General features: G+C 46.5%; 2 protein-coding genes across 4 annotated transcripts in view; one reads left to right on the top strand and one right to left on the bottom strand.

Moving 5' to 3' along the window:
• LOC124473837 (leucine zipper putative tumor suppressor 2 homolog) overlaps positions 1 to 12981 on the top strand; it is a 33242-nt gene extending 20261 nt beyond the window's left edge. For all 3 annotated transcript variants that reach the window (XM_047029531.1, XM_047029532.1, XM_047029533.1), the window contains 7 exons: positions 6423 to 7082; positions 7786 to 8445; positions 8576 to 8698; positions 9018 to 9164; positions 9347 to 9868; positions 9984 to 10088; positions 10250 to 12981. In XM_047029531.1, the coding sequence (XP_046885487.1) occupies positions 6456 to 7082; positions 7786 to 8445; positions 8576 to 8698; positions 9018 to 9164; positions 9347 to 9868; positions 9984 to 10088; positions 10250 to 10432 (2367 nt within the window). In that variant the 5' untranslated portion in view covers positions 6423 to 6455 and the 3' untranslated portion in view covers positions 10433 to 12981. The remainder of the gene's footprint in view (positions 1 to 6422; positions 7083 to 7785; positions 8446 to 8575; positions 8699 to 9017; positions 9165 to 9346; positions 9869 to 9983; positions 10089 to 10249) is intronic.
• An 886-nt stretch (positions 12982 to 13867) lies between these two features.
• Positions 13868 to 26134, bottom strand: pdzd7a (PDZ domain containing 7a). The gene is made up of 15 exons (XM_047029868.1): positions 25936 to 26134; positions 25679 to 25816; positions 25399 to 25573; positions 24669 to 24845; positions 24379 to 24526; positions 23406 to 23466; positions 22263 to 22739; positions 20253 to 20450; positions 19896 to 20068; positions 19286 to 19377; positions 19082 to 19173; positions 18917 to 18985; positions 17360 to 18034; positions 17003 to 17103; positions 13868 to 14179 (listed from the first exon to the last, which is right to left on the bottom strand). The coding sequence occupies exons 1-15, from the start codon at positions 26132 to 26134 to the stop codon at positions 14012 to 14014; spliced, it is 2943 nt and encodes a 980-aa protein (XP_046885824.1). The 3' UTR covers positions 13868 to 14011.
• Between the last annotated feature and the right edge of the window lie 1245 nt (positions 26135 to 27379).

Genomic DNA, 27379 nt, shown 5'->3' with positions numbered 1-27379 from the left:
TAATACATACCACAAACACACAGAAACGGTTAACCTAAGGAACTATATGGCATTGTGATGTGTCACCTTCCACTGGTAGTAGTCATTGTTTTTGTTGGTGACAAAGCCACGTTGAAGGCCTTGTCATGGCTGCTAGTCATGAAACTCGGATCATTCTTCTTGGTTTGTTTCCAGACAGTGTGGTCACTGGGTGGAAATGATTTTTTTCTGCATAGTATGATGAGTGAAATGAAATAAATGCATTTGAAATGAAAGTTGAAAATGGGGATTTGAGGACTGTATAAAAGGTACAATTCAGTGTAAATTAGGAAATCAGACAGAGAGAGGGAGGCAGAGAGTGAGAGAAAGAGAAAGAAGGAGGGAGGTAGAAAGTGAGACAGAGAGACGGAAAGAGGAGAGTAAAACAACAAAAGAGAGAAAAAGGACTGGGAAAAAGATAGACAGAGAGAGAGAGAGAGAGAGACGGCGTCAAAGCAAAGAAAAAGAGGCAGACAGACAGACGAGCATGCAGGACGTTACCTCATTCATTTTGAACAAAACAGATGAGGTAAACGTGTGTCACATGTTGCAGGTCTCGTCGCCACTAACCTGTTCCACATTGACCCATTGAGTCATGCTGTCACTTGGAGACGTGTGTGTGTGTTTGAGGGGTGGGGGGTTGTGGGGTGTTGGAATGGGGTGAGGCCTGGGCCTCACTTTATCCTAATCCACTCACCTCCAGCCCCTCTCCCATGGAGAAGGGAGAGATAGCTATTCATTAGTCTCTATATGAGTACTCTTCTTGACTCCACCTCTCTCACCTCTTACCTTTCTTTTTTCCATTTTCTTTCCATTAAACCTGGTCAGTTAACTCTTATGCCAGGTATTTATAACTTCCGATAGAGAGAGAGTATATATAACTCTTGGGAGAGAGAGAGAAAAGTGATGGAAAGAGAGAGAGTTGAAGAGTGAGAGAAAGAGAGATAAAGAGAGAGACAGAGATGGAGAGAGATCATTAAAGTTGAGTTGGTCTTAACTCAGGACACTGTGCTGAATCAGTGTATTTTTTCCTCACCACTCTTTCCCCTTTTCTCTCAATCTCACCAGTTTTGACCATTCAAGTGACATAGCTTGGATGTGTGTGTGTGTGTTCTCTCCTTGTCTGTGTCCGACGTTCTTGGCTCTAAATTATACATTCTCACTGGCACAGTTTGACAGAGGCGTCACTGCTTATGTAACAGCTGCTGTGGAATTAATTTGCCTAGGACTTTCATGACAGAGTGTATGTGTGTGTGCGAGCAAGTGTGTGTTTGTGACTGTGATTAAGTCAAACTGTGATTGCTGTGTTTTTTAAACAAACAGCCAATTCAATTTATGTTTATTGAGACAACTACACGTAATTGTATACAACTCAATGAAATGAAGCTGCCGTAAATGGAAAAAAAGCCCATGCCATTTTCCATGAAGTCTGGGTGTGGAAGTTCTTCTTTCCCCAGGCACAGGCTGCTGCTGCTGCTGTGTTGGGCTATCTTCCCTCAACTACTCTCCACTGGTGACTGTCTGTCAGAGTGAGGTTGCTTTCAGACCGTCCTTCCTCTCTGTTGGTCCTCAACACTCCTGAAACAATAGCACTCCACTGTCTATACAACCTAACCAGCAGGAGAGGAGGGGAGGGGAGGTTTTGGAGGGAAAAGTTCAGCCCCTCTCTGATTGTTTCCCCAATCTTTCTCTCACTGACAATCATTGACCAGGTCTTTCTTACACAGAAGTATACAAGAATCCCAGTTGCACTGAATTGTAGGGTCTGTTTTTGACCCAAGGACTCACATCCAACTCTGGACTGGGCCAGACACGGTGACAGACAGACAGTAGCTTAGCTAAGCCCAATGTCTCCACCACCGGTATTCCCAGTATTCCCATGTCAGCCTGTCTGACCACTGCCCACGGCTAAATAACCATTAGTGGTCGGAAAACCCTCTGGAAAATCAACATTTTTGACTGGACCCAGAGTGTGTGTGTCAGCTTGGTCTTCCAGCCTCGCATACCTCCCATACCTTCTTATCCCTCGCCAGTTGACTGACAACCAAGCATCTCTTGGCCATACCGGGCTCACAGGGCCAGTGGTTTCTCAACAGCCTCGGCTGGTTCAGGTAAAAGTCTGGAACCTAGTCATGAGAGTGTAATGCCTGTGTTAACAAACATCTAGAGACACGGGACTGTACTAGCAGAGCCAAGGCTAGTTGATTGACAGCTCCTGTCTCCCATTGCTCAGTCATTTTCTGGCTGTGTTTGTGTTTCTTCTTCAGTCTTGTTGACGGCTAGTGCTGCATCCCATTTCAATGGATAACTGCTGCCTGATCTGATTCTCAACCCCCTTTGGGACTCACCGTGTGTGTGTGTGTGTATCAAGGCTCTAAGACTCAGCCCTTTCTACAGTCTGGTTGTAATGGAGCCCAGATGCTTTAAGATGCAAGATGGCCAACCTGCCCCCTGTCGGGCTCAAACACATGTACGCACTCTCACTCACTCAAACTTTCCCTCACTCATTCACTCACTCACTCACTCGTTCACTGTCTCACTCGCTCACTCACTCACTTTTTCTTTCTGTCTTTCTTTCTTTCCCACCCTTTCTCGCTCTTTATCTCGGTTCACCCCGGGCATGAAAAATGTGGGGCCTCAACTACCATGGCAACCACTCTAAACAGAGAGAACAGCTAAAGTCTGCAACAGCAACAATTTGGCTATAAAAGAGGAGAGGGGGGAAGAGAGAGAAGCGTGGTGCCAATTATTCTTGTACTACAGGCAATCCTCTCTTTCTGGGACTCATTTTACTGTGTTTCAGCATTGAGAAGCTGTTTTAATGGACTTGGTCAGGAGCCTGACTGACAGAACTGTTCTAGAAGGCTGGTCAACAACCCTTTCTTGCTTGTGCCAAGCAATACAATGATGAGTGGCCAAACTAGCATATACTGTATGTTAATGAGGAATCAACACACAATTACGGTTTGTATGTATATTTACACACACACATGCACACACACTGTAAGATGGACTGGTTTGCGATCTGAAAGCCAGGTTGGGGTAGGTGACAGAGAGGTAATGGGCAGACAGCTCCATATAAGAGTTCTACATCACCTCAGGGCTTTTGGAACAACATGAAAGAATATGTTTGACTATAAAGTTGTCTCAGTTACAACAGTTGCAAATTATCTTCTGCTTGTTCAAGATTTGGGTTGGTGAGTGAATAGTTTTACTGAGTGGATGTGCGACAAGTTGACAGGAGTCCATATTTGGTGGTTTGATCATGGCTTGATCGCTTTCAACATCATGTTGAGTGTGTGTGTGTGTGTGTGTGTGTTGTGCATGCAAACAAAGAAAACTCTCTCTCTTCATTCTTCTGGATTACTGGTTCTAACTGGACCCACTCATCTACAACATCCCTGGACCAGACTCACCTAACAGAGGTCCCCCCTCCCTCCTCTCTTTCCTTCTCCTCTGCTCTCCCCCTCACTCTACCCCTCTCTCTCTCCCTTTCCGATATCCCCTCTTCCCAGGCCCTGGGTTGTCTTCCTGTGGTTCTCTCCACAACTGTCACTTACAGTTAACTTTTACGGAGGATACACCATGAGAGATTCCATAGTTAGTTAGGTTTCACACAGGATTCTAGGTTGGCTGACCACATTGTGGTTAGTTATGGTCTGAAAGGCTAATAGAAATGCTAACAAATTTCTCATTTTTCGCTCTCATCAGTTTTAGTTTTTTTTCCAGCTTCTTTTTTTCTTGTATTATGACCTTTTTGCTACTATAAAGTTAGGTTTATGAAACACTTGTTTCTCAGGTTGGCTTTGTTTTCTTTTGGTCACGCTACAGGTCTTTAACCAGTCTAAGACTGTAAAACTGAGTTGTGTGTACTGAGGACAATACAGGAGAGGAAGGGGACAGGAGGGCTGTAAAGCGACAATCCAGGACAGGAAAGGACGGAAGGAAGAGGATAGGAGAAGAAAAAAAGGCTGTGCACGAAAGTGGGCTGAGAGGAGGAGGAAGGAAAGGTAGAAGATGGTATAACGTTATAGCTCATTCTTTGAGACTGTTCATGTCTATCATCATCATTGACACACACAGATACAGCTTCAGCTGTAAAGAGTAAATATCTGTCTACAGTAACTACTTGCTCTTTGGTGTTTCTGAGCCCATCTGAAAGAAACACATGTGGAAGCATGCAGCTTCTCCAAACCTGTACAGAAATGGGAAAATTGGCCAAAGAGATGTTTTTAGAGATGATGAGAGGTTATGGTTCATGGAGATGTTTAATCTGACATGCTAAAGTAGTAGTCAATGGACATGTAGATTCAGCACAGGAATATTATTTAATAACATTATTCTCCCAAGGGAGTGGGTTGGAGGATAGGGGGTAGGGGCTACATCCTGCCTCGGTGTGTGCTCCCCAAACAGGATTAGGATTAGCATTCTGGAGCATTCTCCCCTGAAGAGTTGGGGGGGGGACCCTTCTTGTCTTCTGATTGGGAGCACCTGGTATATTCCCCTTGTTGTTCTCTGTGTACTTTTCCCTTTCTCCTTCCCAACCCCGCAGAGACTCCGGAACTCCTCTGGGATTTTGGGTGATTCTTGGGGAGAATCCTGTGGGGGGTTGGGGGATCCCCGTCTGGAATAATTGGTTTCCTCCTTCCAGGCAATCTCAGCATTAGTAACAGACTTATCATAACGAGATTACCCCGTAGCTGGTCGTCACACAGCCTCTGCAGACATGACGGGAGGAGGGCAACTTCCTGGTACAGCCTCCACCGCTACCTCTACCCTTTGTCTCCCCTACCACCACCAATCCCCTGTCTCTACCACTCACAGTCAACGAGGGACAGAGGGAACCTGTCGAGGCCCAGTGAAGCCTGTGTTCACCTTTAGTGAGGAGCCAGTGCTCCATCTTGTTTGGGGAGGGGTTGCCTGGTTTGGTTTGATTACAGCTCCCCTCTTCATCAGCTAACAGTCAGCAAGGAGCCCTATTCCCAAAGTCCAATTAAATATCCAGCTTTTATAAAACGGTTAGTAAACAGATTCTTGCTGTCATTGGCGTCATCATGTTGTGTTGCTTTTCTGTTCCTTAAAATGTTTTGTTGTGTTTTTCCGTTGGGCCTGATTTATGATGGAAAGAGGGATCTAGATAACAAAGTAAAAATGGGGCCTGATGGAGGAAGTAAAGCTTAGGGGCTGGATGCGGAAAGGGGTTTTGGAAGAGGAGAGGGGCGTGTTTACGCGCAATCAGAGGAATGCAGACGGGTCGTGAAAGAGGGAGGAGCGTGACGTCCGTGTCTTAAGAAATCACCCAGTGAACAACATCAGAGGGAAAATTAGCTTTTGGGATTTGTTGCCCTGAGTAGCAGAACAAAACCAGGAGCTCCTGGAGGTCACGAGGAGGGGGTGAGGGAATGGGGACAGAGAGTCAGTCCAGGTCAGGTCTACTCCTACTGGGGTCATGGGTTAGAGCTGCGGTGGGGGTGGGGGTGGGGGATCAGGGCCGATGTTGGAGGGTTCTTTAATGCCATTATCCCAGGCTGAGAGGGCCTTGGCCTGGGCTGGGAGAGAAGAAAGAGAAATGGGGGAGGAAGGATGATAAGGGGAGGTGATCCATGATGATTTAGGCCTGGGAAGGGAACAAAGTCACGCACGTACAACATTTTGGGCATTTTTATTTATGCACCATCACACCCTTTGAAAATACACACACATACACACAGCCAGGGAGCGATTGAGATGTTTGTGTGTGGTCAGTCCTTTTGTATCACTCTGACACGGCTCATTCATCAAAGTTTATCAATAGACGTCCCATGACCCCCCCCCCTCAGACAAACACCTCCACCCTCTTTACCTCAAAAGCATCGGACCCTTGCTGCCTTTCTCCTTCCCTGTGATGGCATATTCCCCATATCCTCAGTCTCTATGTTCTTCTGTGTGGTGTAAGAGTTTGTTTGTGTGTGTGTGTGTGTGCATGTTTGTGCTTGTGCAGTCGTAGATGGGTTTGATTCTTCCACTCAACCACTCATCTTTGAGTGTGGAACAGCAGCATATATACGTGTGTCCTTAGAATCCCACTGGAGGACTAATTAAACCTCTAAAACCATTCTACTTTATTGTTGTGAAACAGAGGACCTTAGCAAATCGGGTATATTTTACTCACATCACTGGATAATATTCAGTAATATATGGGCAGTCATTTCAGGAGTAGTTCTAATCTAGTGTGTCACCAGAATGTGATACACTGGAATTTGTGTGAATTTGTAAAAAATCGAATTGGTCCCTGCACACGAGCATTTGGGGACAATGGGTAAAACCCAGTAGATTTTATTACCACAGGGACGTTCCCTTACTGGACGACATCATATTGACTCTCTTTCTATCTTTTTTTGTTTTCCCTCTGTCTATCTTCTCAGAGTGTGTGGTGTCTGTGTCGCCCTCTGAGGGCCATGGCTCTGGTTCAGACCCTGCCCGTCACTGTGACTGACCACCCCAAACCCAGCCTCGACGTTCAGCAGTGCCGGCCTAACTCTCATTCTCCCTGCTCCGGCCCCTGCCCTGGCCTCTGTGGCTCTGGAACCACCATGGGCTCCGTCAGCAGTCTCATATCTGGCCGGACCTACCAGGAGCTGCACTGTCGGGCCGCCAACGAGTTCAGCACCAAGCCCCGCCGGTCCACCCCGGCCACCAGCTGCTTCAGGCTCCAGGACAACACCCTCCGCAGTGGGAGTTCGCTGGAGCAGCTCCTGGTTATTAGCACCCAGAACCAGAACCAGAACCAGCCTCAAACCCAGACCCTAACCCAGCCTCAGCCTCAGCCACCTCCGCTGCCCACCAAGAAGCAGCCCCGGGTGGGTAACTCTGCCGTGGGAGGTGGGGGTGGAGGGGGAGCTGGAGGTAATGGGAACTTTGGCTACGTGAGCAAGGACGTTGTGGTTGGGGACTGGAATGACAACCACGTACCCACTAGTAGTCCCTGCAGCGACTCAGAGGAGCAAAGGGATAACAGAGGGCTGAACGGGAATATCGGAGGGCCCCCTCCCAAACTCATCCCTGTGTCAGGAAAATTGGAAAAGGTATGAAAGGGATGTGGGGCTTTTATATATTAATGAGAAACGTTTTGCCTGTAAAACAAATCCACGGATAACAAAATACATTCTAAACTGGCCAAGGGTATTGTACTGAATGGGATATATGGATAATGTCGTTATTCATTTTGTCTGACTCTTCCATCCCCAACTCATAAAAGTGCAGGGGCTTCTGCTATATGCTGACATGTTTTACGATAGGTCGACATGGCTGTCTAATTGGCTATTCATTTCATTGATCGAGAGGGAAACTTAATCACTGCCCAGACAAAGCCAGAGATAGATCATTTGGCAGTCATTCACTGTGCTCCATAGAATCAATGACAGCGCTCACTTACATTCAGCGACATACTCAATGAGCCCTGAAGGAAATCATTACGAAAACTGCTTACAGGACCTGGTGAAAAGCTCTGTTTCTCTCTCTCCCCTCTCTCTTTTCTCTTTTACTCTCTCTCTTTCTCTCTCTCTCCCTCACACTCTCTTTATCTGAGATGGGAGGACAATCATTAAGAAAACTGCTTGCTGAAAACCATGAATATCAATTCAATTTAATTTGATTAATCAGAGCTTTTTGTGTGACCTTCCACCTTATCAGTGTCCCTGTCTTTAATGAGATTGAACCAGGCTCGTATAATTAGCAAAGCTCACATCAATCCCCTAAGGCCATCATCATACTTTTTTTTCTTCCTAGAACATGGAGAAGATATTGATCCGTCCCACCGCGTTCAAACCTGTGATGCCCAAGAACCGCTATTCGGTGCAGTACCTCTCCCCGCGGCCAGGGGGCAGCCTTTCAGAAAGCCAGGGCAGCCTAAACCTGCTATTGCCGCTCGGAGTGAGCAACGGGATCCCCAGCGCCAACGGGAACGGCAACGACTTGGACGGGAAACGTAACTCGTACAGCGGAGGGCGCAATGCTCGGAGCAGCCAGTCCTGCTCCATGTCTGACTCGGGACGGAACTCCTTGTCCAGTCTGCCCACCCACAGTAGCACGGGCTACAGCCTTGCCCACAGCGAAGGCTCCAGCTCTGGGTCGGCTACTGGAGGTCTGGCGGGTCAACTGGAGCCCAGCGCAGGCCGGACCACCGCGGGGGGTGGAGGGGGCCACGGAAGCCATGGCCACACCAACTCAGACAGCGGGCGCTCCTCCTCCAGCAAGAGCACAGGCTCCGGGTCCCTCAGCGGGCGTGGGCAGCCCCTGTCGGACAGCGGGTCATGCGGGCGCTCGCCACCGCCCCTGGAGGGGTATGAGGTGATGGTAAAGGAACTGGAGGACAAGCTGAGAGAGAGAGACCTTGAGCTGCAGCAGCTACGAGAGAACCTTGATGAAAATGAGGCCGCCATCTGCCAGGTGAACTTACTTATTTACCCTAGAGAGACGAGTCTAAGTTGCTGACCGCACCGGAGACGAAGTTCACTGTGTCCCTGAACCAAAGGTGTGCTATATATGCTTTAACTGAAATCATGCTTGACCTCCTCAGGTGTATGAGGAGAAGCAGCGACGCTGTGAGAGGGAGATGGAGGAGTTGAGACAGAGCTGCTCCTCTAAGATGAAGCAGGCTTCGCAGAAAGCCCAGAGAGCTCAACAAGTGATTCAGCTGCAGGTGACACACACTCACAAGACACAGCTCAAAATTCACCACAGTTAGAGATGACACAATACTGATCAAATCAACATTTATTTGTATAGCCCTTTTTACACGCAAGCAAAGGAGGAGCAAAGGGCTTCACATACGCCCATAAAACTGCCCCTCAACCAACCTAAACCCTCAAGGGTGCGTCACTGATAAAACTACAATGTAACTAACTATATCATATTCAGCCCATGGAGCACAGTTCTTCAACATAAGATACAAATACAAACATAAATACAAAGACAGAGACACACGGATGACAGAGCGATTTCTGATGTGTCGCCAACAGGTCTTCCAGCTGCAGCAGGAGAAGAAGAAGCTACAGGAGGACTTCTCTTCTCTGCTGCAGGATCGTGAGGCGCTGGAGAAGAGGTGTGCTTCCATCCAGAGGGAGCAAACCAAGCTGGGACCCAGACTGGAGGAGACCAAGTGGGAGGTAAAGCAGAGGAAGTGGGGTGCGAGGTGATGGGGGGGGGGGTTTCTTCCCTACACAGAGGTAACCAAGTAAGAAGTACATTGGACTACAACTCCCTGTGTTCTCCTACTGAACTGTTATCCTGCACTATCCTGCATGCCTTTTGCCGAGACTAAGCGACTGTCCCTGTTCCGTTCCCCCAGGTGTGTCAGAAGTCAGGTGAGATCTCCCTGCTCAAGCAGCAGCTAAAGGAGCTCCAGTCTGAGCTGAGCCAGAAGGCCGGGGACATTGTGGTTCTGAAAGCCCAGCTCCGCGAGGCCCGTTCGGAGATCCAGGCCAACCAGGCCCGGTCTCAGGAGGCCCAGACGGCTGTGCGGACTCGCTCCCTGGAGCTGGAGGTGTGTGAGAACGAGCTCCAGAGGCGCAAGAGTGAAGCCGAGCTTCTCAGGGAGAAAGTGGGCCGCTTAGAGGAGGAGTTGTCACGTCTCCACGAGGCTCTGTCCAATCACAATGGGCTGTCCCTTCCTGGAGGCCAGGGTCAGGCCAAGAAGGTCCAGTGTATGAGCCTGCCCCTCCCCCCAGGCCGGGGCATGGCAGGGAGGGGTGGCCCCAGCCCCTCTGGGTACCGCGACGGGGAGGAGGGTCGGGCGGCGTGGGGCAGCGAGAGCGACGAGGCCAAGGCCCAGAGACTGAACGCTGAGGCTATTTTGGGACTCAGGCAACAGGTATGGTTCTATTTCCATCTCAGCTCAACCCAGTATTTTTTCTTCATCATTGTCAGCAAGTCTTCTTCTTCTGACGCTTTTTACATCTCTCTCTCTTTCTCTGTCTGTCTGTCAGGTGGACCGGCTAAAGGCAGAGCTGATTTATGAGAGGAGGAGCGGTGAGGAGCAGCTGACAGGGTTTGAGGAGGAGAGGAGGGTGTGGCAGGAGGAGAAAGAGAAGGTAAGGAGGAGTGACCAGTCCCCAAGACAATGATGTAGACCACCATTGTCACACAACTGGTACAAAGACTCAAATTCATAGACCATAAATAAGAAGCTTGTCGCAGCTGGACTGAAAATGAAAGCGATCTAAGTCTGAGGCCATGATTTTGTTCCCCTCAGGTGATCCGTTACCAGAAGCAGCTGCAGCAGAACTACATCCAGATGTACCGAAGGAACCGGGACCTGGAGCGTGTGATGAGAGAACTGAGTCTAGAACTGCAGAACCGAGACCTTGAGGACTACGAGGTTCACAGTGGCAGCAACGACATTGACTTTGAGGAGATCACAGCTACGGAGATCTAAACCCAACAGACCAGAAACAGCCAGACAATGCATCCCTGTGACCACAGCAGGACAACCCCACCCCTGCACAAACACCAAATCTACACACTTACCATAAACTCAAATACATAAATAGAGCACACACAGTATTGACTCCCTAAAACACTGTCAGTCTAAAATGCCTGCCTCCCCAGTTCGTCCACATGGCTGTCGCTACCTGCTTACAGCACCAAGACAAACACCCCTTTCTCTTCTGTCGGATTTAGCCCCTTTGGACTGCACATAAAAGCATGCATTTCTTAAACTGGCCCATATTAGGGTTTGAAAATTGTTTGAAGTTTCCAACTAAAATAAACTAGACAATATACTGGCACGCACAGACTTCAAGACCAAACCTGTTCATGGGTCTTTTAGCACAGGAATGTCTACCTTGCCACCAGCACATGATGATGTCATTATGCTAATGATGACATCATTGCTCCTCTGCAATGGGAGTGTTCTTGGGCCTGCCTACCTCTGCACTCATACAATGACAGAGAACGACACCAAACACCGTGGGTTCACGCACTACTGTGTTGTGTGAGTAACTCGCAGATGTAACCAAAACATTCCATACTGGTTCATCTGTCCCACATAAAACATCCCAGACCAGTCTAATCCCAGCTGTGGAAATACTGCTGAGTGTGTGGAATGGAATGTATGATAACTGTTACGACATAGCAAAAATAGGGCAATGGTCTCCAGCAGCAAAATAAAGAGTTTAGTCTCTAAAAACAACCAAACCAGGGATTGTTTTTGCACAAGAACTCTTATCACTGATGGGCATGACAGCTTTCTCCCTCTGATCTGTCTCTAGTTCACAAGAACAAACGTCCTATCAAAAGAAAACAGGGTGACTCCAATATAATGCCTTACAAGGCATATTTAGTTGCTTCCTATAATACACTGTGGAAAAATTGCAGTGAATTGATTGTTTTGTTTGAGTCCCTTGTCCTTTCTTCCAAAAAGCCCCTACCCCCAAAAAAGATTTTCACTGTCTTCCTAATCTTTCCTTGACTGTCATTCTGTCAGTCTGTACTGTATACAGGCGGGACATGTTGTAGTGATACTGTAGTGTGGTTGGCATGTGTGCATGTCTTCTTCCTGTTTCAGCTGCTCCAGGTGAGGATGGGCTGTAGGGGGATGTGTGATAAGGTTTGATAGCAGAACATTGGAAGTTGTTGTCGGTTGTACTTTCTGCTTCTGCATTTTAACACTGGTCTTGGTTTGGCTGAGAGGGATGGAAAAGGTTTTATTTTATTTTAGCGAGCAGAGTCTTTTAAGAAGGATTAATAGAAATATATATGAAACTGTATGATGATGTATATTTTTTTATATAGCACCTGAAAATATTTTGTGTAGCACCAGAACGAGTGTAGGTTTAATATACAAAGTATAAAGAGTTCTATCTAGCGACACAGCACCGCATGGGTTACAAACGACCCATCAATCGCTAATTGAAGGAGACTCAATAGAGTGAACCTAACAACATATGCATGATGACATTTTTTTTTCTCCTTTAATTCCCAGTCTACAATTTTACCCCACTCTGTGTAGACTACAAACCCTTTGATTCAAGGCAATGTTTACGGTGGTGAGCACACTGTTCTCTCTGCTTTGTCATTGATCTTTCTTTTGGCTGTTAATAATACAGTACTTGCAGACTGGGACATCATCAACGTTTTTTGTTCTTTGATGGTTTAAAAAACAGCAGACCAGAGTCAGCAATGGTTGAGGGTGTTAAGGAAGTCATTTTACTTACTTACTTATATATATATTAACACAAGATGCGTTTAATATCATCTAACAACTTATAGTTAATATACTGTCTTTCACAAATGAGTAATAGTCAGTGTGGTCCAAGTCCTTATACATTTCATCTACACTTTATCTAAACTCAAACAAATCACAAGCTAATGAGCTCTCAATTTATTGAAGACCTGTCACTGTTTTAGCTGAGACTTTTTGCATTGTGCACATATTTTTATCAAAAAAGAATAGCCATATAATTGATTTTGGATGGAGAGGTGGCGTAGATTCTAGACATTGGACCGACTGAACCCACAATCTCAGTCACAGACATCTGGCCCAGACTGTTAACAAGAGTCCAGCTTGTCCTCTCTGAATGTGGATATAAACTAGGTACTGTTTAACAGGAGGCAAACATGATGTCATCTCAAAGGGACCCTACTTTTTCAGAACACTGGAAGTTCTGTGCTCTTTTTAACGCTTTCATAAATCATGACTCTTCTGTAAATACCTTAAACTGAAATATGTGCATGGTATGCTGTGACATATTCTTCTCTTTTGTTAAATCAAAATATCAATTTCAAATGTAGCCACTGTGACTAGACCAAAGCATTTGTTTTTATGTGTTGTTTTTTCTTTCCATTTTTGTGTGTATATATTATTTTGTTTGTAGTGTTTTGTTTCTTCATTAATCCATATAATGTATGTAGTTATTCATGTAGATGTCCTTGTTCTTGTACAAAATGACTGTTTTTAAATAAAGAACAAAAATTACATTATGATATTTCTGTGGTTTGAATGTTCGTTAACAATTGAAAAGCACAGTGGGGAGCAAGTTAAACATTTATTGCGTTCAACTTACAATATGTATAACTGGGATGTGAATGTACCTAAAGGCATTTGATCTTGAATGAATGAATAGTATTAGATAATTATCAGACTGTATTACACGCATGTATGTGTAACAGAGACCAGAGTTAACATTATGGTTTGTGACAAGCCAGACTCATTCAATAACCAAGCCCCTCTCTGTCTCACTACCCATCTCTCCAGTCCCTGATACCCCACTCCACCAGGCTCCATCCAGTCATGGCTCCTCTCACCCCACCCTGCCCCCATCGCCCAGCCCCTGGCTGCCCCTGAGAATCCCCACTGGCCACAGCAGTGTGTAGCCGAGCCCCTAAAGTGGCAGACTACTCATGAAACAGGGCCCTGCTGCCAGAACTATAGAACACCAAAAATACAGGGCCGTAATTTGTTGTAATCCCCTTAGACGTCAACTAAACCAAAAAATGATCAGTTTTAACATAATACTGGGGTTTCATTTGGGTACAAATCTCATAACTTCGGCAAGAGCTTAATCCTTTGCTGGCAAGGCTGTACTGTAGCTGAACTGAGATGCTCTCTACCAGGGAGAAGTGGGCGGTTGGGGGATGCTTCACGAACCAGTTACTCCATGAGGTAAAACATATTATATTATACATGAAGGAAACTGTTAAAGATTAAACACAAAGCTCTTCATAGTCCACTCGTAGTGTTAGCTCCAAAACTTTACAGAGTAACAAATGTTTGTATTTATTTATTACAATTGAAATATATTAAAAATTAACTATAATATTACAAAATTTGATATTCATGCAATTTTTCACAAAAATTACAAGTGCCTCAATAAACTGAGTATATTTTGAGAGGAATGCTCAAAGTCCATCCTCTGTTTTGTAGAATTGTTCCAGTTGCGGGCTTTGCTTAGTCACCAGGTTGCCATCTCTTCTTTGGCCAGTAGACTAGCTTCCAGGCAGGCAGGACATGCATTCACTCAGCTGGGTTTCTAGTGTTGCTGACTTCCTTGGGGACCTTGACCACAAACACCATGGGGTTTTTGGCCTTATTACTGAACGCCCGGCGAATCACATCGACTGCATGCTGATGAGTCACACCCTGGAGAGACTCTCCATCCACAGACACCAGCTCAAATCCAGCCTGCAAGCACAAATACACATTCAAGCACACACCCACAAGTTAGAGGTGAGAACCATTCACACATCGACAAGGACACAAACAAAAGGACCATCGAGGGCAAGCTTGCACACAGGAGGCAGCATTGGCTTGTATGAAACAGCAGGAACTCACATACACACACACACAAAACAGGTGTGCTCACAATATGCATAAACATCCATTGCTTTGCATGCTTAACTGCTCTTTGTTTTTCCCTGATCTCCATCTTCTTCACTTGTGATGAATTACTTCCTGTACTCTCTCCATCTTTCTTTTTTCCCTCTGATTTAACTTGCTCTTTCTTCTTCCTGATATCCATTCCTCATTCCTTTTTTCTGGTGCACTGGGGTTGTGTATTATTGTGCAGTGAATAACACACACACAGAAACACAGTTACAAACCACACACACAGGACATTTCCTTATTTTTCTGCAGGAAGGGAGCACAGTACAGCAAAGTTCAAGAGCCCTGAAGAGAGGAACTTCCTGTGATGTCATCAGCATTGTTTAGGATGCACCTGCTTGTCTCACTCCACCTCCCACACTGACACAATAGGCTAATGTTTGGTGGAATGATATAAACTCTTATCTGTCTTCATTAGGTCTAACATGGTCTAATATTATTACAACTTGCTTCCATATTGTCTGTCATCATGTAAAGTTAAAAATGAGATGTTAATGAATAAAATGATGTTCAAAATGAAGGCTATTGTTAAACTAGGGAACTGCCATATAAAATGTGTTTGTGGTCCAACAGGCTTTGAGCCTGTTTGTTTGCTCAAGTTTGCTGACCCATAACACTACCGTATTTACTGGTTCATTTGAGACCAATAAATAAATAAAGATTTAGATCCATTTAACTAAAGAGGAGATTAGGAGGTGAATTTCAATTCCAGCAAGTAATGTTTTTATATTAAATAGGACCAAATCTAATCTGAATCTTCTTTGTGACATTTGATGGAGACTACATTTGGGCGTTAACATCTTCGTGGCCAGTTGCCATCGTTCACCAATTCAATCCCTGCAGAACTGTCCCACTCTGCACGAGAGAGGATCCGTCTGATCCATTTTAACGTGCATTAGAGATTGGTTGTTCTAAACACGTTTATGGGGATTTATCAAGGGGGAGAAAAGAAGCTGTTGGCCTGGATGCGAAGCGGGGACCGTGTCGTCCTGTCCATACCGTATGTCTGGGTTACACCCACAAGGACGTCCTCAGAAGACGCTGTAATCCCCGCTGAGTAGTGTGTACACTGCTTATTAATTATAAGTCTAACTTGGCTAAGAGCATGAATGAGGGATGACACATGCAGATTTGAATAAACACACTCTGGGGCTGCAGTGAAGTGTATGGGTGCTGTGGATTGGTGTGGATTAAAGCTGTGTCACGTCAAACTCCAGCTAGACCTCTAGGGTGCCCTTATTATTGGCTATAAGCCAAAGGAGAAGAGGATGAGTGGATGAGAGGAGGTGGTGGACAGGAGTGATTACAGAGCCAAAATGGGCAATACATCCTGTATTTCGCACTCGATAAGAGGAGGTGAGGGGAATGACAAGCACGTTGTGTCTACCTGCCCTCCATAGACTGATAAGGGGGGGTTGGACCCAGGGTCAAGCACCTTGTCCAGACACACACACACACACATACAACACAACACACACACTTCATGTCCTGAGCCTTGGTCCCTGGTGCAGCGATTATCAGACATAAACGAGGGGCACAGGAAACGTGTTTACAGATGGGTGCAGCACTTCCACTCTGCTCTCAGTGTGTGTGGGACAGCCCAGAGACCCTGCGAGGTGCGAGGCTGAGTTAACACACACAAGTCAGGGGCCAGACACGTGGTAGAACACTAAACGAACCAAACCTCTGTTTTCCGTGGTCTCCCTTTCTCCTCCTCTTTCCATCCCTCCCTCCTCAGTGTGTCTCTCTCTGTCTTGTTTCTCTCACCTTCTGTGTGTGTGCGTGTGTGACAAAGAAAGTATGCGTGTTAGAGAGAGAGGGACTTAGAAGGGAAGATCTTGGAAACTGAAAGGCTTAGCCGACACCAGATACCCGGGATGTTTGATGCTCTCCTCTACTGGACCTGGGAAGTGCTGTCACTTGATAGCTAGCTGTCTTCACACACACACAGAAACACACACTCACACCTGGGATCAACAGGCTGTGACCTGGTATTGTAGGTCACATTAGTGTGGTGGTACTGTTTCAGAAACATCCCCCTTGTCTAACCTTGAACTGCGACGTCTGGATGATTACCTTGTCCTCTGTCACAGTGTCTTTAAAAATCATTACTTTACCATGCAACTAATAAACATGTTGAGTTTGTCTTCCTCCAGTCTTTGACTTTTCGCCTTTGGGTTTGGATAAATTGATTTGAGGTGTTGGTGTCCCACCAATGGCGGTTCAAATGATTATGATGAGTCACTGCGAGGTCAGTCTATGATAATACAATGTATTAGCAGACCATTAGCAGGCCGCACTCATGTACCTCATCAATGATGAAGGAGACAGGCCATGCGAGATGGCACCACTCATCTCTCCTGTCCTTCCCTCCCTCCTCCCTCTCTCTCCACTCTTCGATGCTCCTTCACTCTCCCAAAGAGCCTCATAACCACAGCACAAAACACTGAGAGCCAGACAACATTCTCACATACATACATGCATACATAGACACACGCACACACAGACACACATACATACATATACATATACATATACATACATGCATACAAACAAACAATACATACAGTATTGTACATACAAGCATGGCATGCGAACATTGTATCTGGTCTGCCTTCTCACCTTGAGTCCCCCACAAGTAGAAGCAGCTCCTCCAGGGAATATCTTCTCTATCTTCACCATGGGCTGGACCTTGGACTCCATCCCTCCAGAGATGCTGATACCTGCAGACACACAGAGATCTCTCTGCAGGTCAGCACACACAAGAATCTGTGTAGATCAAATAATTATTCCCGCACGAGACTTGGTAACAGGTCTGTCAGTTGAGTACAGTGCAAATTCTAAAGCCAACACAAATCCTCGGGGCTTCCCATATTAGCGGTTGTTGCTCGAAAGATGAGTTTTGGAATGGGTAATTGTCTGCATCTCCCTCTGCTGGTAAGATGTGAAACATACAGGAGCTACTGGTGCTCTGCTTACCCAGGGACTGTTTGGTCTTGGAGATGGTCACCGTGGTTATTTCATAGTCCTGGGGAACAGGAGTTGCTGTCGACGTTCCATGGTGACCATTCTGCTTGTAACCATTCACCTGCTGCCCCCTCCCTCCTCCCTTGGAGGGGCCTCTGTCCTGGTGGGGCTCAAACACCGGATTGAGGGGGGGTCGCCCGCGTCTTGCCGTGGGAACGTACATGCTGACCTCTGTGTATCCGTCCCCTTTCCTGCTCCTTCCAGCTAAACTCTCAGGGCTAACGTCGCTCCTAGACCTCCGATGGCCATTCCTCACGGGAGACCTCCCCCGCTCAGGAGTGGTATCTCCCCTGTCCACAGACAACGTGGAAGTTTCATCGTGCCGGGACGTCCAATTGTCTCTCGCGCGGGGGGGTTGGTGACTCTGCCGTCCTCGTAGGGTGCTGTATGGGGACTCCGAAAGGAGCCAGTTTTGGGAGGGCGACGGGCTTGGCGAACGGGAGGTGGGGCGCAGGACAGAGGGGGTGTAGCTGTCCACGGGGATGTCCAGGAGGGGGGTGAAGGCACGGGAGGGGGGCAGACGTCCCACCTGGAGGCCAGACACACGCAGTCTCTCCAGGTCTTCAATGAGCTGATGGTCTTTCTCCTGATTCTGGACAGGCTGGAGCAGGAAACCACCTCTGTAATCTTGAACACACACAAACAGTTCCACTGTAACCCCGCAGATCCACAGTACAATGAGTTAAACACCCAGTCACAGTTCCATCCCAAGCCTCTCTGTTGGAACATTGAACTGGAGTTCTCTGCGTCATATACGAGCGAGACACAAAACCGATATTGTGCTATTCACAAGATGGGCAATTTTCATGCATCTCTCCCTCTCTGAGGTCGGTCCCCTCGATCTGTCTATGAACATCCACCGCCTGGCCTTTGCCATGTCGGCTTCCTTCCCCATGATGAAGTCAACTGACGCCTGACCCCTGACCCAAAGGCTGAGACGGCCGGGGTGGTCATGCTAGGCGGTATTGAATGCCTGCTCTCTATGTCTGTAACTCTTGAATGGGGCTGGTTTGTGAAGAGCTTAAAGCGGCCCTCATATTGTTTAAGCTCCACGCAAGCAACCCGTGCACGTCTAAAACTCACCACTGCCCCTCTCTGTTCTTTGTGTCAGAGACGTAACACAAGCCTTGCTTCAGCACAGGCCCCTGTAATCTGAGAAGAACTGTGTGCCTGTGTGTGTGCGCGCATGTGTGTGTCTAGAGATAAGAAGGGAGTACAAAATGCCAGGGACAGGATATGGGCAGTGTGTGCCGATGTTCAGTCAGGATATGAGATGGGCCAGGACTGACAGAGGGATAGAGAAGAGGAGAATATAGAGAAGGATAAGCCCGGTTCCAGTTATTTAATATCCTAAAGGGATCAGCAAAAGACCAGCCGGAGAGAGAGAACGAGAAAGAGAAAAGAGAAAGACAGAGCGAAAGACAGAGCGAAAGAGAGAGAGACAGAGAAAAAGAGAGACAGAGAAAGAGAGAGACAGAAAGAAAGAGAGAGAGAGAGAGATCAACAAACCTGGGATAGGGGTGATGAGGTGTCGTCTGGGGGTCCCAGTGCGGGGGGAACGCAGAGCAGGAGACCTCACTGAGAAGGGAGAGGTATATACAACACACTTTAAGCTACACACCATACAAAACACAAACGGTGCATTATACAATATGTTTTTTACGTTCAACTTACCAGAGCGACTCTTCAAAATTTCATAGGCTTCTAGTTCAAAAGGCATGACCATGCTGTCAAAACGAATCAGCTCTGTAGCAGGGATCAGCATTCTGCAAGGCACAGAGAATGCAAATGACCCACATTGTACTGTGTTTCACACAAGTACACACACACATACATGCCTTCACTGCACAGTCAAACTCACACATACACACTTCTCACCTAATCTCTCTCAGGAGCAACAGTTTCTCTGGCCTGTCCAGGATAGCTAGAAGGGGACGTACTAGGTCTTCCACCACACGTTCCGACAAAAACTGAGTAAGGAAAAGACCGAAAAAAGGGACAAATGCTATAGTCAGTACCTTGTCTCATGATGTAGAACAAAGGAAGGATTTGGAATTTTAAATAGCTCTTCAATGATCCTGTTTTAAGCAGGATCTTATATCTTAAGCAGAGTCCTCACGTTGGCTAAGGGGTTGATCCTTTTATAGTGGAAGAGTGAAGTAGCGAGTGAATGTGGCAGAGAGAGAGAGAGAGAGAGAGAGAGAGAGAGAGAGAGAGAGAGAGAGAGAGAGACAGAGGCAGGTATCCAGTGATCCTTAACATATGACCCTAGTCATAATTGACAGTCACCATCCATCGCTCTGAGAGACTCCATTAAGGCTCCATTAGACGAGAAACACTGTACACACCACTCTTCAGTCTCACCTGCAGTCTACAGGAAGCTTAGCTCTCATCAGTGTTACTGGTATTACCAACTTCCTGGGCGCATTCAAATGGCAGCAAATTAAACTATGGCATTTAGGGCAGTCATTTGGGCTCAAGGTCTCACCCGCCTGCAGTGTCTCATCACAGCAGAGACCTCATCTTGGCTCAGCAGTTTCTTGGCTATGTCCTCCACGTGGTCCAGGGCCTCGAGTAGTGGCTGGGGAACGCTGTCCCTCACCCCGGCCCGGGTCTCCCGAGGTGAGGTCAGCAGCTGGAAGGGACGCCCCCGGTCCTTATCTGAGAGGGCAGGAGAAGTGTGGAGGATGACATTTTGGGCCTGTGTGGGAGTGCTCTCGAACAGTGTGAGGCTGAAAGTGGGACATTACACAGAATGTTACAGTGTCTTTGCTTTGGATCATGAGTGCGTGTTTTGCTCCACTGTACGTTCAATGTATGTTATTCCTCATTTTCCTTATCTAACCTCTATTGGCATGGTGGGAGGGGGATTTGGAGCGTCCCCTGTGGGTCTCATCCGTCCCTGTATCTCTCTTTTCTCTGGAAGCTTCTCTCCTGCGCTCCCTCTTGAACAGGAGGTTGACAAAGGTCTTAGAGCGCCGCAGGGTCTTACTCCCCTCCGTGTTTTTCTCTTTCTGCTGTCTCTTCTTCTTCTGCTTGTCCTCTGGAGGATGGGACAGAAAGGAAACAAGGTTCATCTTAATACAAAGCACCCCACCCCTACGCACTCCTCTAAATGAGAAGCTCCAGGCCCCAAGGCTCAGGATGAGCAATATACAGTATACAACTGTTTTTCTATTACTCTGTAAACAGAAATTAAAGAATGATCTAAGTTGAGGTGCCTGCATGGTGTGTGCAGTTTATGCACATATAAATCAAGGATTGAGCATCAGAATAGAAGAGCTACAGGATGTCACACACACGCAAACAAATGTTCATACACCTGACTGCTCTAGACAAGTTACACACACACACACACACAATGTAGGAATGCAGTGTATGCATACATAGATTTTCATATTTATGGGCTATACAAGGCACAATAGATTACTCTTTGCACAAAATTCTGCTCACCGCGACGCATAAACCTGTAACAAAAATGACACACACACACCCCTCTATGAGTGGAGATCCATCTGGCAGTCAGCCTCTCAGCTCTCTGCACTGAATCTTCGCTCCCAGGGGAAAGACCATCCAGTAATATTGAATATTTAAACCATGGCTGACCAATACTTTTCCTGGAGAACTATTGTTACGTCAATTTTCCCTCAACCAGATAAGTATTACAATTAGGTGTTCTGGATTAGGTTAGGAAAAAATACAGGACTAAGGGTGAATCTCCAGGAGGTTGGACTGCCCTCATTTGACACAATCCAGAATCACAATTCAGTACAATGAGTGTTAGCATCTAATCTTTAAAGAACAATATAAAACTATAGACTAGGTTCCCTTGAAGAACTGTATTTAACTGGAAATGTGATAAAATAATTAAGGTTGAAGATAAGCGAGGATAAACTGATCAGATATACGTATATGACCTGGAGTTGTAGTCCCAATTTGGTGGGAGTCAGGGACTATAGTTGTTGTTTTTTGTTTACTTTCTTGAGAGGCAAGGGGTCATAAGAGGGTCAGCAGTCTGTACTTGTGGAGGGGATCTCCTAATGCCCTGAAGGGTATCTGGTTACCCCGGGCTACAGGTGCTGCAGGTGCGGTGCCAGTACAGACACTGAACCTTGGGTAACCTCTGCTGTGGCAAAGACGACAGCCGATGCAAGGAGCTGCTGGATAGTCTCACTACACTGTTTCTGGCTGGGATTAAACTTATAAACAAGAGTACATGGGTACCTTCTCTTAATGTGACATGTCATTGCATTGCTCATCAGTTTAGCTTCCTTCCTCATTTGCCCTTCCCAGGGTTCAGTCTCAGGTCCTTTGACTCACTCCATGACCACCTTTTCAGCAATTTGATGGCATGGGTGGGCTTTATTTATGGTAACATGAAGTTTAACCACATCAACTCTACATTAGCACTAGCCTGACGTTGTCATACTCATTATTCTAGTCAGAAAATGAGTCTGAAAACTCTCCGTTGGGCTGTGACTATGGGGCGTGTGTCAACCGAGCTCGTAAAACCTATGCCTCTTCGCTCAATTGGATAGACCTACAACCAATCAGAGCAACGTAATATGTTGTTTGTTGAAAACAAATTCAACCCAAGCGCTCTTTGGTGAGGTTGTTGTTTACGTTACTGTTGATCATCTGTCCATCATCGTATAAAGCCCGCCCTGACAATTTAATTGGTCCGAACAGCTCCTGTTCGGATATAGTTTTTCTGCAATCGAGCCCCTCCAGACCCAACTTCCCGACCAAATTATTTTGTTGGCGGGGATAAGTTGGGCTGGCAGCCAGGTTACATTAGCACAGCTTTTCTGTGTAATTGTTTACAAGAGAAGGCTTCAGGGGCCCATGTGCTCACCTGTCACAGTGATGTGGCTCTGGGAACGCCGAATAGGCTTGCGTGGTCTGCTCAGGGCCATAAGGACTGCCGTTTTAGTGGAGTCCTTTGCTACTTCCCCAGCAGACAGTGTCCTTGTTTCCACAGGCCCCTCCCCTTTCCCCCGAATCATGGTGTCCTTTAGTAACATGGTAGCACCGAGCATCCGACTGGTTTCGGTGGGGACCAGCCTATCTACATGGGAACTGCGAGGCGAGTGCTGGTCAGGGTGTTCAGAGGGGTCTGTCTGAGTCTCGTTGGTGCGCTCAGTGGTACTGGGCCGTCGGGAGCGGTCCTCCGTAGAAACACAGACGTCCACCATCTCTGAGCCGAAAAGCGGGGGAAAGAGGACCTGGGAGAGTCCACTGAGGGAGCTGACGGGAGTGCCGGAGGACAGAGAGGAGGCGGAGGAGTAGGAGTCTGACCCCTGAGAGGAGGAGGGAGGTCCTCCATTGCCCACTGTGGATGGTGGCAAGATTTGGTGGGAAACAAAGCAAAAAATGAACTTGAATAATAGTATACAATAGAGTTCATTCAACAGTGCAGTATGAAATTCTTAAACTGAGCACAACATCATTCTCTGACCGAGTATGTACTCAAATGACCAAAGCTGGAGTTAGCCACAGCAATCTTCTAGATGCATAAATCTCCATGTATTTCACACTGTCAAAGGATGTCTTGGTACAGACTGACATCTGGCTGAACTCATGACGTTGGCTAATCCCATTGGCTTTGGGTACAGAGGATACATGAGAGAGGAGACATGAAAGGAATAATAGTAAAAATAAATGTCTTTAAATTCACATATCCTGAGCAGAGACACAGCCAACCTCCATGTAAGAACACTGACGACCCATCTGCCTCTGGGCACAAACAGCATAATCCCTACCTATTTTCAGACAGAGAAGGGAAGAACTAGAGAATAGTAGTTTCGCAAGAAGAAATATATTGGAGAGATTTTGTTTAAGTAGGCAACATGTGGCAAAAGTAATACTGTAATACCAAATGTAACTTGTTATAGACCGTGTAAAAACTGGAAACCTGGCCAAACAATTTTCTGTGAATTAAATTGTTATGTTCGAATTACTTTTTTACTACATAGGATTGTTGTGGATGTAGACATACATTTGTTGAGCCAGCTGTACTCTGCCACCATCTCCTTGTAGGCTGGATAACGTCCAGCTTCCTGTTAGGGTCAAAGGTCAACAACAGTACAATAATTTCACTATAACAGCTCTCTCTGAGAGGGAGTGAAAGAGGGAAAGCTCATGACTACCTTCAAGCTCCCACAATAAACAGATTTAACCCTCAGAACCTTCTTAATTGTGGGTCAAGAACCAGTCAGCCGTGAGCTCCTCAGAGACCTTCCACAAAGGGCATAAGCATACCAGGTGAACAAGGTGTTTAACAACCCAACCCTGGAGTGTCAGAAGTTTTGTGCCACAATGGGGGCCAACGCAGGCCCAAGGAAACACATAAAACAAGGCTTTCTGCTGATTATAACCTGATCCCTTTCTGCCTTGTGAATAATGAACGTCGGCCCTGGCTGTTTTTCACACGAGGAACCCGAGAGGAGAACCGTAAAGTGAGTACACAGGAATGCCAGAGCTTGGAGAGCACTCTCTCACTCACACACACAAACAAACACACAAACCCATACACATTGGTCAACACATCCCTGCCTTCTCTGGATTGGGGTTATTAACAAACACACACACAAGTAGGAATGTCATGGGCCCTGAGCCAGCAAACGGCTTAATATGCAATCTCCTTCTGTCTCACTCCCGCATACAAGACAAAATTATGTTGTGAAACGCGTTCATTAATTAATGTATCTGGGTACTTCAAAGTAAACTAACTAAACTTGAATTGTTACATTTGAACCCACCTAAAATTGGGCAACAAGCTTGTAAGATTGCCTGTCATGTATATGATAGAAATAATCTTATTAATAAAATGTTAACAAGTCTACTTTTCTACTCTCAGTAGAACTGAGCAACAACCTGGGAGGAGAAAGGAAGATGGGGAACACAGTCCAGAATAGACCTTCCAGAACTTCTGATATGAGAGGAAATTTTAGTGAGCAGTTCACTCTCACCCTGATGGTCAACATGATATGGGTGTGGCTCTTCAGAACTTCCACGGCATTGCTATGGGTGATGTCATCAAAGCTCACACCATTGGCTGCCAGGATCTGGTCTCCCATCTTTAGGCCATGCTGTTCTGCCAGCCCACCAGGGTCCAATCTGACAAGACAACACACACGGAAGCGAAATTACTTACTGTGTGTTTACTCTGCATGTTCACTGTTACAAGCTCACAACGTGTGCAGGTGTGTGTGTGTCTTTGCATATGTGTTTGTAAATGTGCCAGTGTGTGTGTCCATACTTAGAGACGTATATTCCCAGGCCGAACTCCTTGCCCCCCCTTATGTTGAAGCCCAGACAGTAGTCGTCAGAGGTGGTGTACAGGTGGATGATCCTGCGCAGGGCACTGTCTGAGCTGGCCTCTGATGGGGTGCGGCCACTCTCTTCCACCACCATGCGTCTGTGGATCAGATCCACCCTGCTCACAGACACCCACACAACCACATCCACATTTTTACCACAATATACAGTACACACATTGACACGAACATACATTTTTTGAAACAGGCATATACAGACATACTTTTAACCCAATACACACACTTTTCAATCAACATACACTCAGAAACTCGCACTCTGGGAAACAGTAATACACAGTGGCGCACAGCAACCTCGTTCCCTACTGAGGTCTTGCCCTGCTTTCAATTAATGAGACAGACATAAAGGCCATAGAAGTAATCCATCCACTAGAACAGCATGAAACCAATATATACCGAAAGTGAGATAGCCTCTGTAGCAACCATCAAGAGTCAGGGAATATGCCGATCAAGTGATTATGTCATACGTAAACAGAACGCTCGTGTCTAGAGAGATCAATACCCACTAAAGAACTCACAAAATCCTAATCCTATCATGTGTCTATTTAAAAGGAACATAAAACCAATGTGTAATCATATACAGAACAGGTTGGTGTGTTGCAGCAAATCCACACGGTGGTCTCAACATCTACCAATGTTCCTAAATGCTCTCACCAGGTGGTCTTCTCCTTGGAGTAGCGGATGCCAGGGACTTTCCCCACACGTCTCACCACCATCCGGAGGCGGTTGTTTCCAGTCAGGACCTTGACTGCACTGCTCATGGTGATGGTCTCCAGGCTGATGCCGTTCACCTCCACCAGCTTGTCCCCGACACACAGGCCTGCCTGCTCTGGATGGGGGGGAAATTGGGCGTGGGGCTTGGGGGTTCAGGCCCAAACCCACTAACAAACACATGTGCACACACAAACACCCACATCTTCTGTGTGCAGCATACCTGCGGAGCTGAAGTCCTCAACCTTACTGACGAAGATGCTGAGGCCATGCTCTGACCCACCGCGCACACTGAAGCCCAGACGCCCATCTGGACTCTTGTCGACTGTCACTGTGTGGAGGTCGGCGCTCTCATCTCCACCTGCATGCACGCACACACACATACAGTGTTAGCATGACATGTGCCTGAAGACTGCCCACATTGGAACAAAACTTGTACCTGAGAAGGATCCTAAATTGCCAGATCTGATCCAGGCTCACCATCAACTGGAGAATTGATGAGGATAACTCTTCCCATGGGCGAGGAGGACCTGGCCCTGTGTTGGTGCTGCTTCTTCTGCATGTAGCGCGTGGCCGTGTGGGACCCCCCTGCCTGACCCCCATTGTGGGGGTGGGGGTGGGGGCGGCCCCCTCCATTCGTCATCTTCCTTCGGCCGGATGGGTCAGAGGAATGATCCATGCTAAGAGGCCAGATCCCCTCCTCACACTCATCCAGACCAGGAGCAGCCTGGGGGGTCGTGTCCAGATGGAGGGGCAAGAGGCTGGATGTAGGGTGAGGGTAATGGTCGGGGGTCCAGGTAGAGGAGCTATGGGCGGTGAGAAGATGATGGAATGCTTTGGCCCAGTGGTGGTGTTGAAGAAGGGGGATATTTGTGAGGAGTTGGTGGATCAGTCATTCAGGCCACAATCTTCAAATCCATACTATATCATTACTTTTGGAGCTCTTCTGTTTATCCCTGACATTTTTAATTGGGATCAGCAGGTAGGATAAAGGTTCGAATTAAAACTTAAGTTATCCAATGCCATTATGCAACAGAGGTAATTTGCACAATTTAATGGTCTAGATTTGATTCAAGATATTTGAGATGACCAAATTCGTGACCATTCAATACATATATATATTCAATATAGACCATAGTTTGCATGTCAGTGGTTAGCGCTAGTCCATCCTCACCCTCTTCGTTTGCGCTCAGGCCGTGAGAGACAGAGGCCCCGGGCTTCCCTCGGCGTCACCGCACGCTCTGATCACTCATCCACAAACAGTCAAGACAACGATCTATAAAACAATCAGCACGTATTATTATATCAATAAAACTAAAACAAATGTATTTGACCTCTCCTGGTAAATTGAGTTCTGACGCCTCACGTTTTTGCAACATTTCACACTTTCAATTATTGTAGACTATAGCAAAATACCATAGCCTATTCGTAATCTATATTGCCATTATGAACACACAAACAGCATGCTGTGTCTTCTGAACCGTATTGTAGGCTACGATGTTTTGTTATCAGCACCTAGGACAGCGCTCCAGAGAGTCGCGTTGATTAGCGTATTCCAAAGCATGCAAAATATGTTGTGTTTGAATAAATAAAAAGCTACTCTTCAAAAAAGTGTTAATGGCTGTGGAGATTCTAAATACTAAGCATTGTAATAAAAACATTAAATTAACCACGATCAGTGTACTGCATTGGTTCACAAAAACTAACACTTAATTTGTCACTGAGTAACTAAACTGATACAATAGGCTATAGTATAATGTTCACATGATTTAACTATGACTGGTCGAACGATGAAAACTATGCATGCAAACTATTCAAGAAAGTTGATGACATTACCCGTATCCATGTTGCGCTGAATGACCTCACCTGAGGCCGACAGGAGATATGCTTGCACCGCCCCTCCTCCCTATCCGTGATTGGATAC

Source organism: Hypomesus transpacificus, chromosome 11, assembly GCF_021917145.1.
Source record: "Hypomesus transpacificus isolate Combined female chromosome 11, fHypTra1, whole genome shotgun sequence".
NCBI lineage: Eukaryota > Metazoa > Chordata > Actinopteri > Osmeriformes > Osmeridae > Hypomesus > Hypomesus transpacificus.
This window is presented reverse-complemented; position numbering and strand designations above follow the sequence as displayed.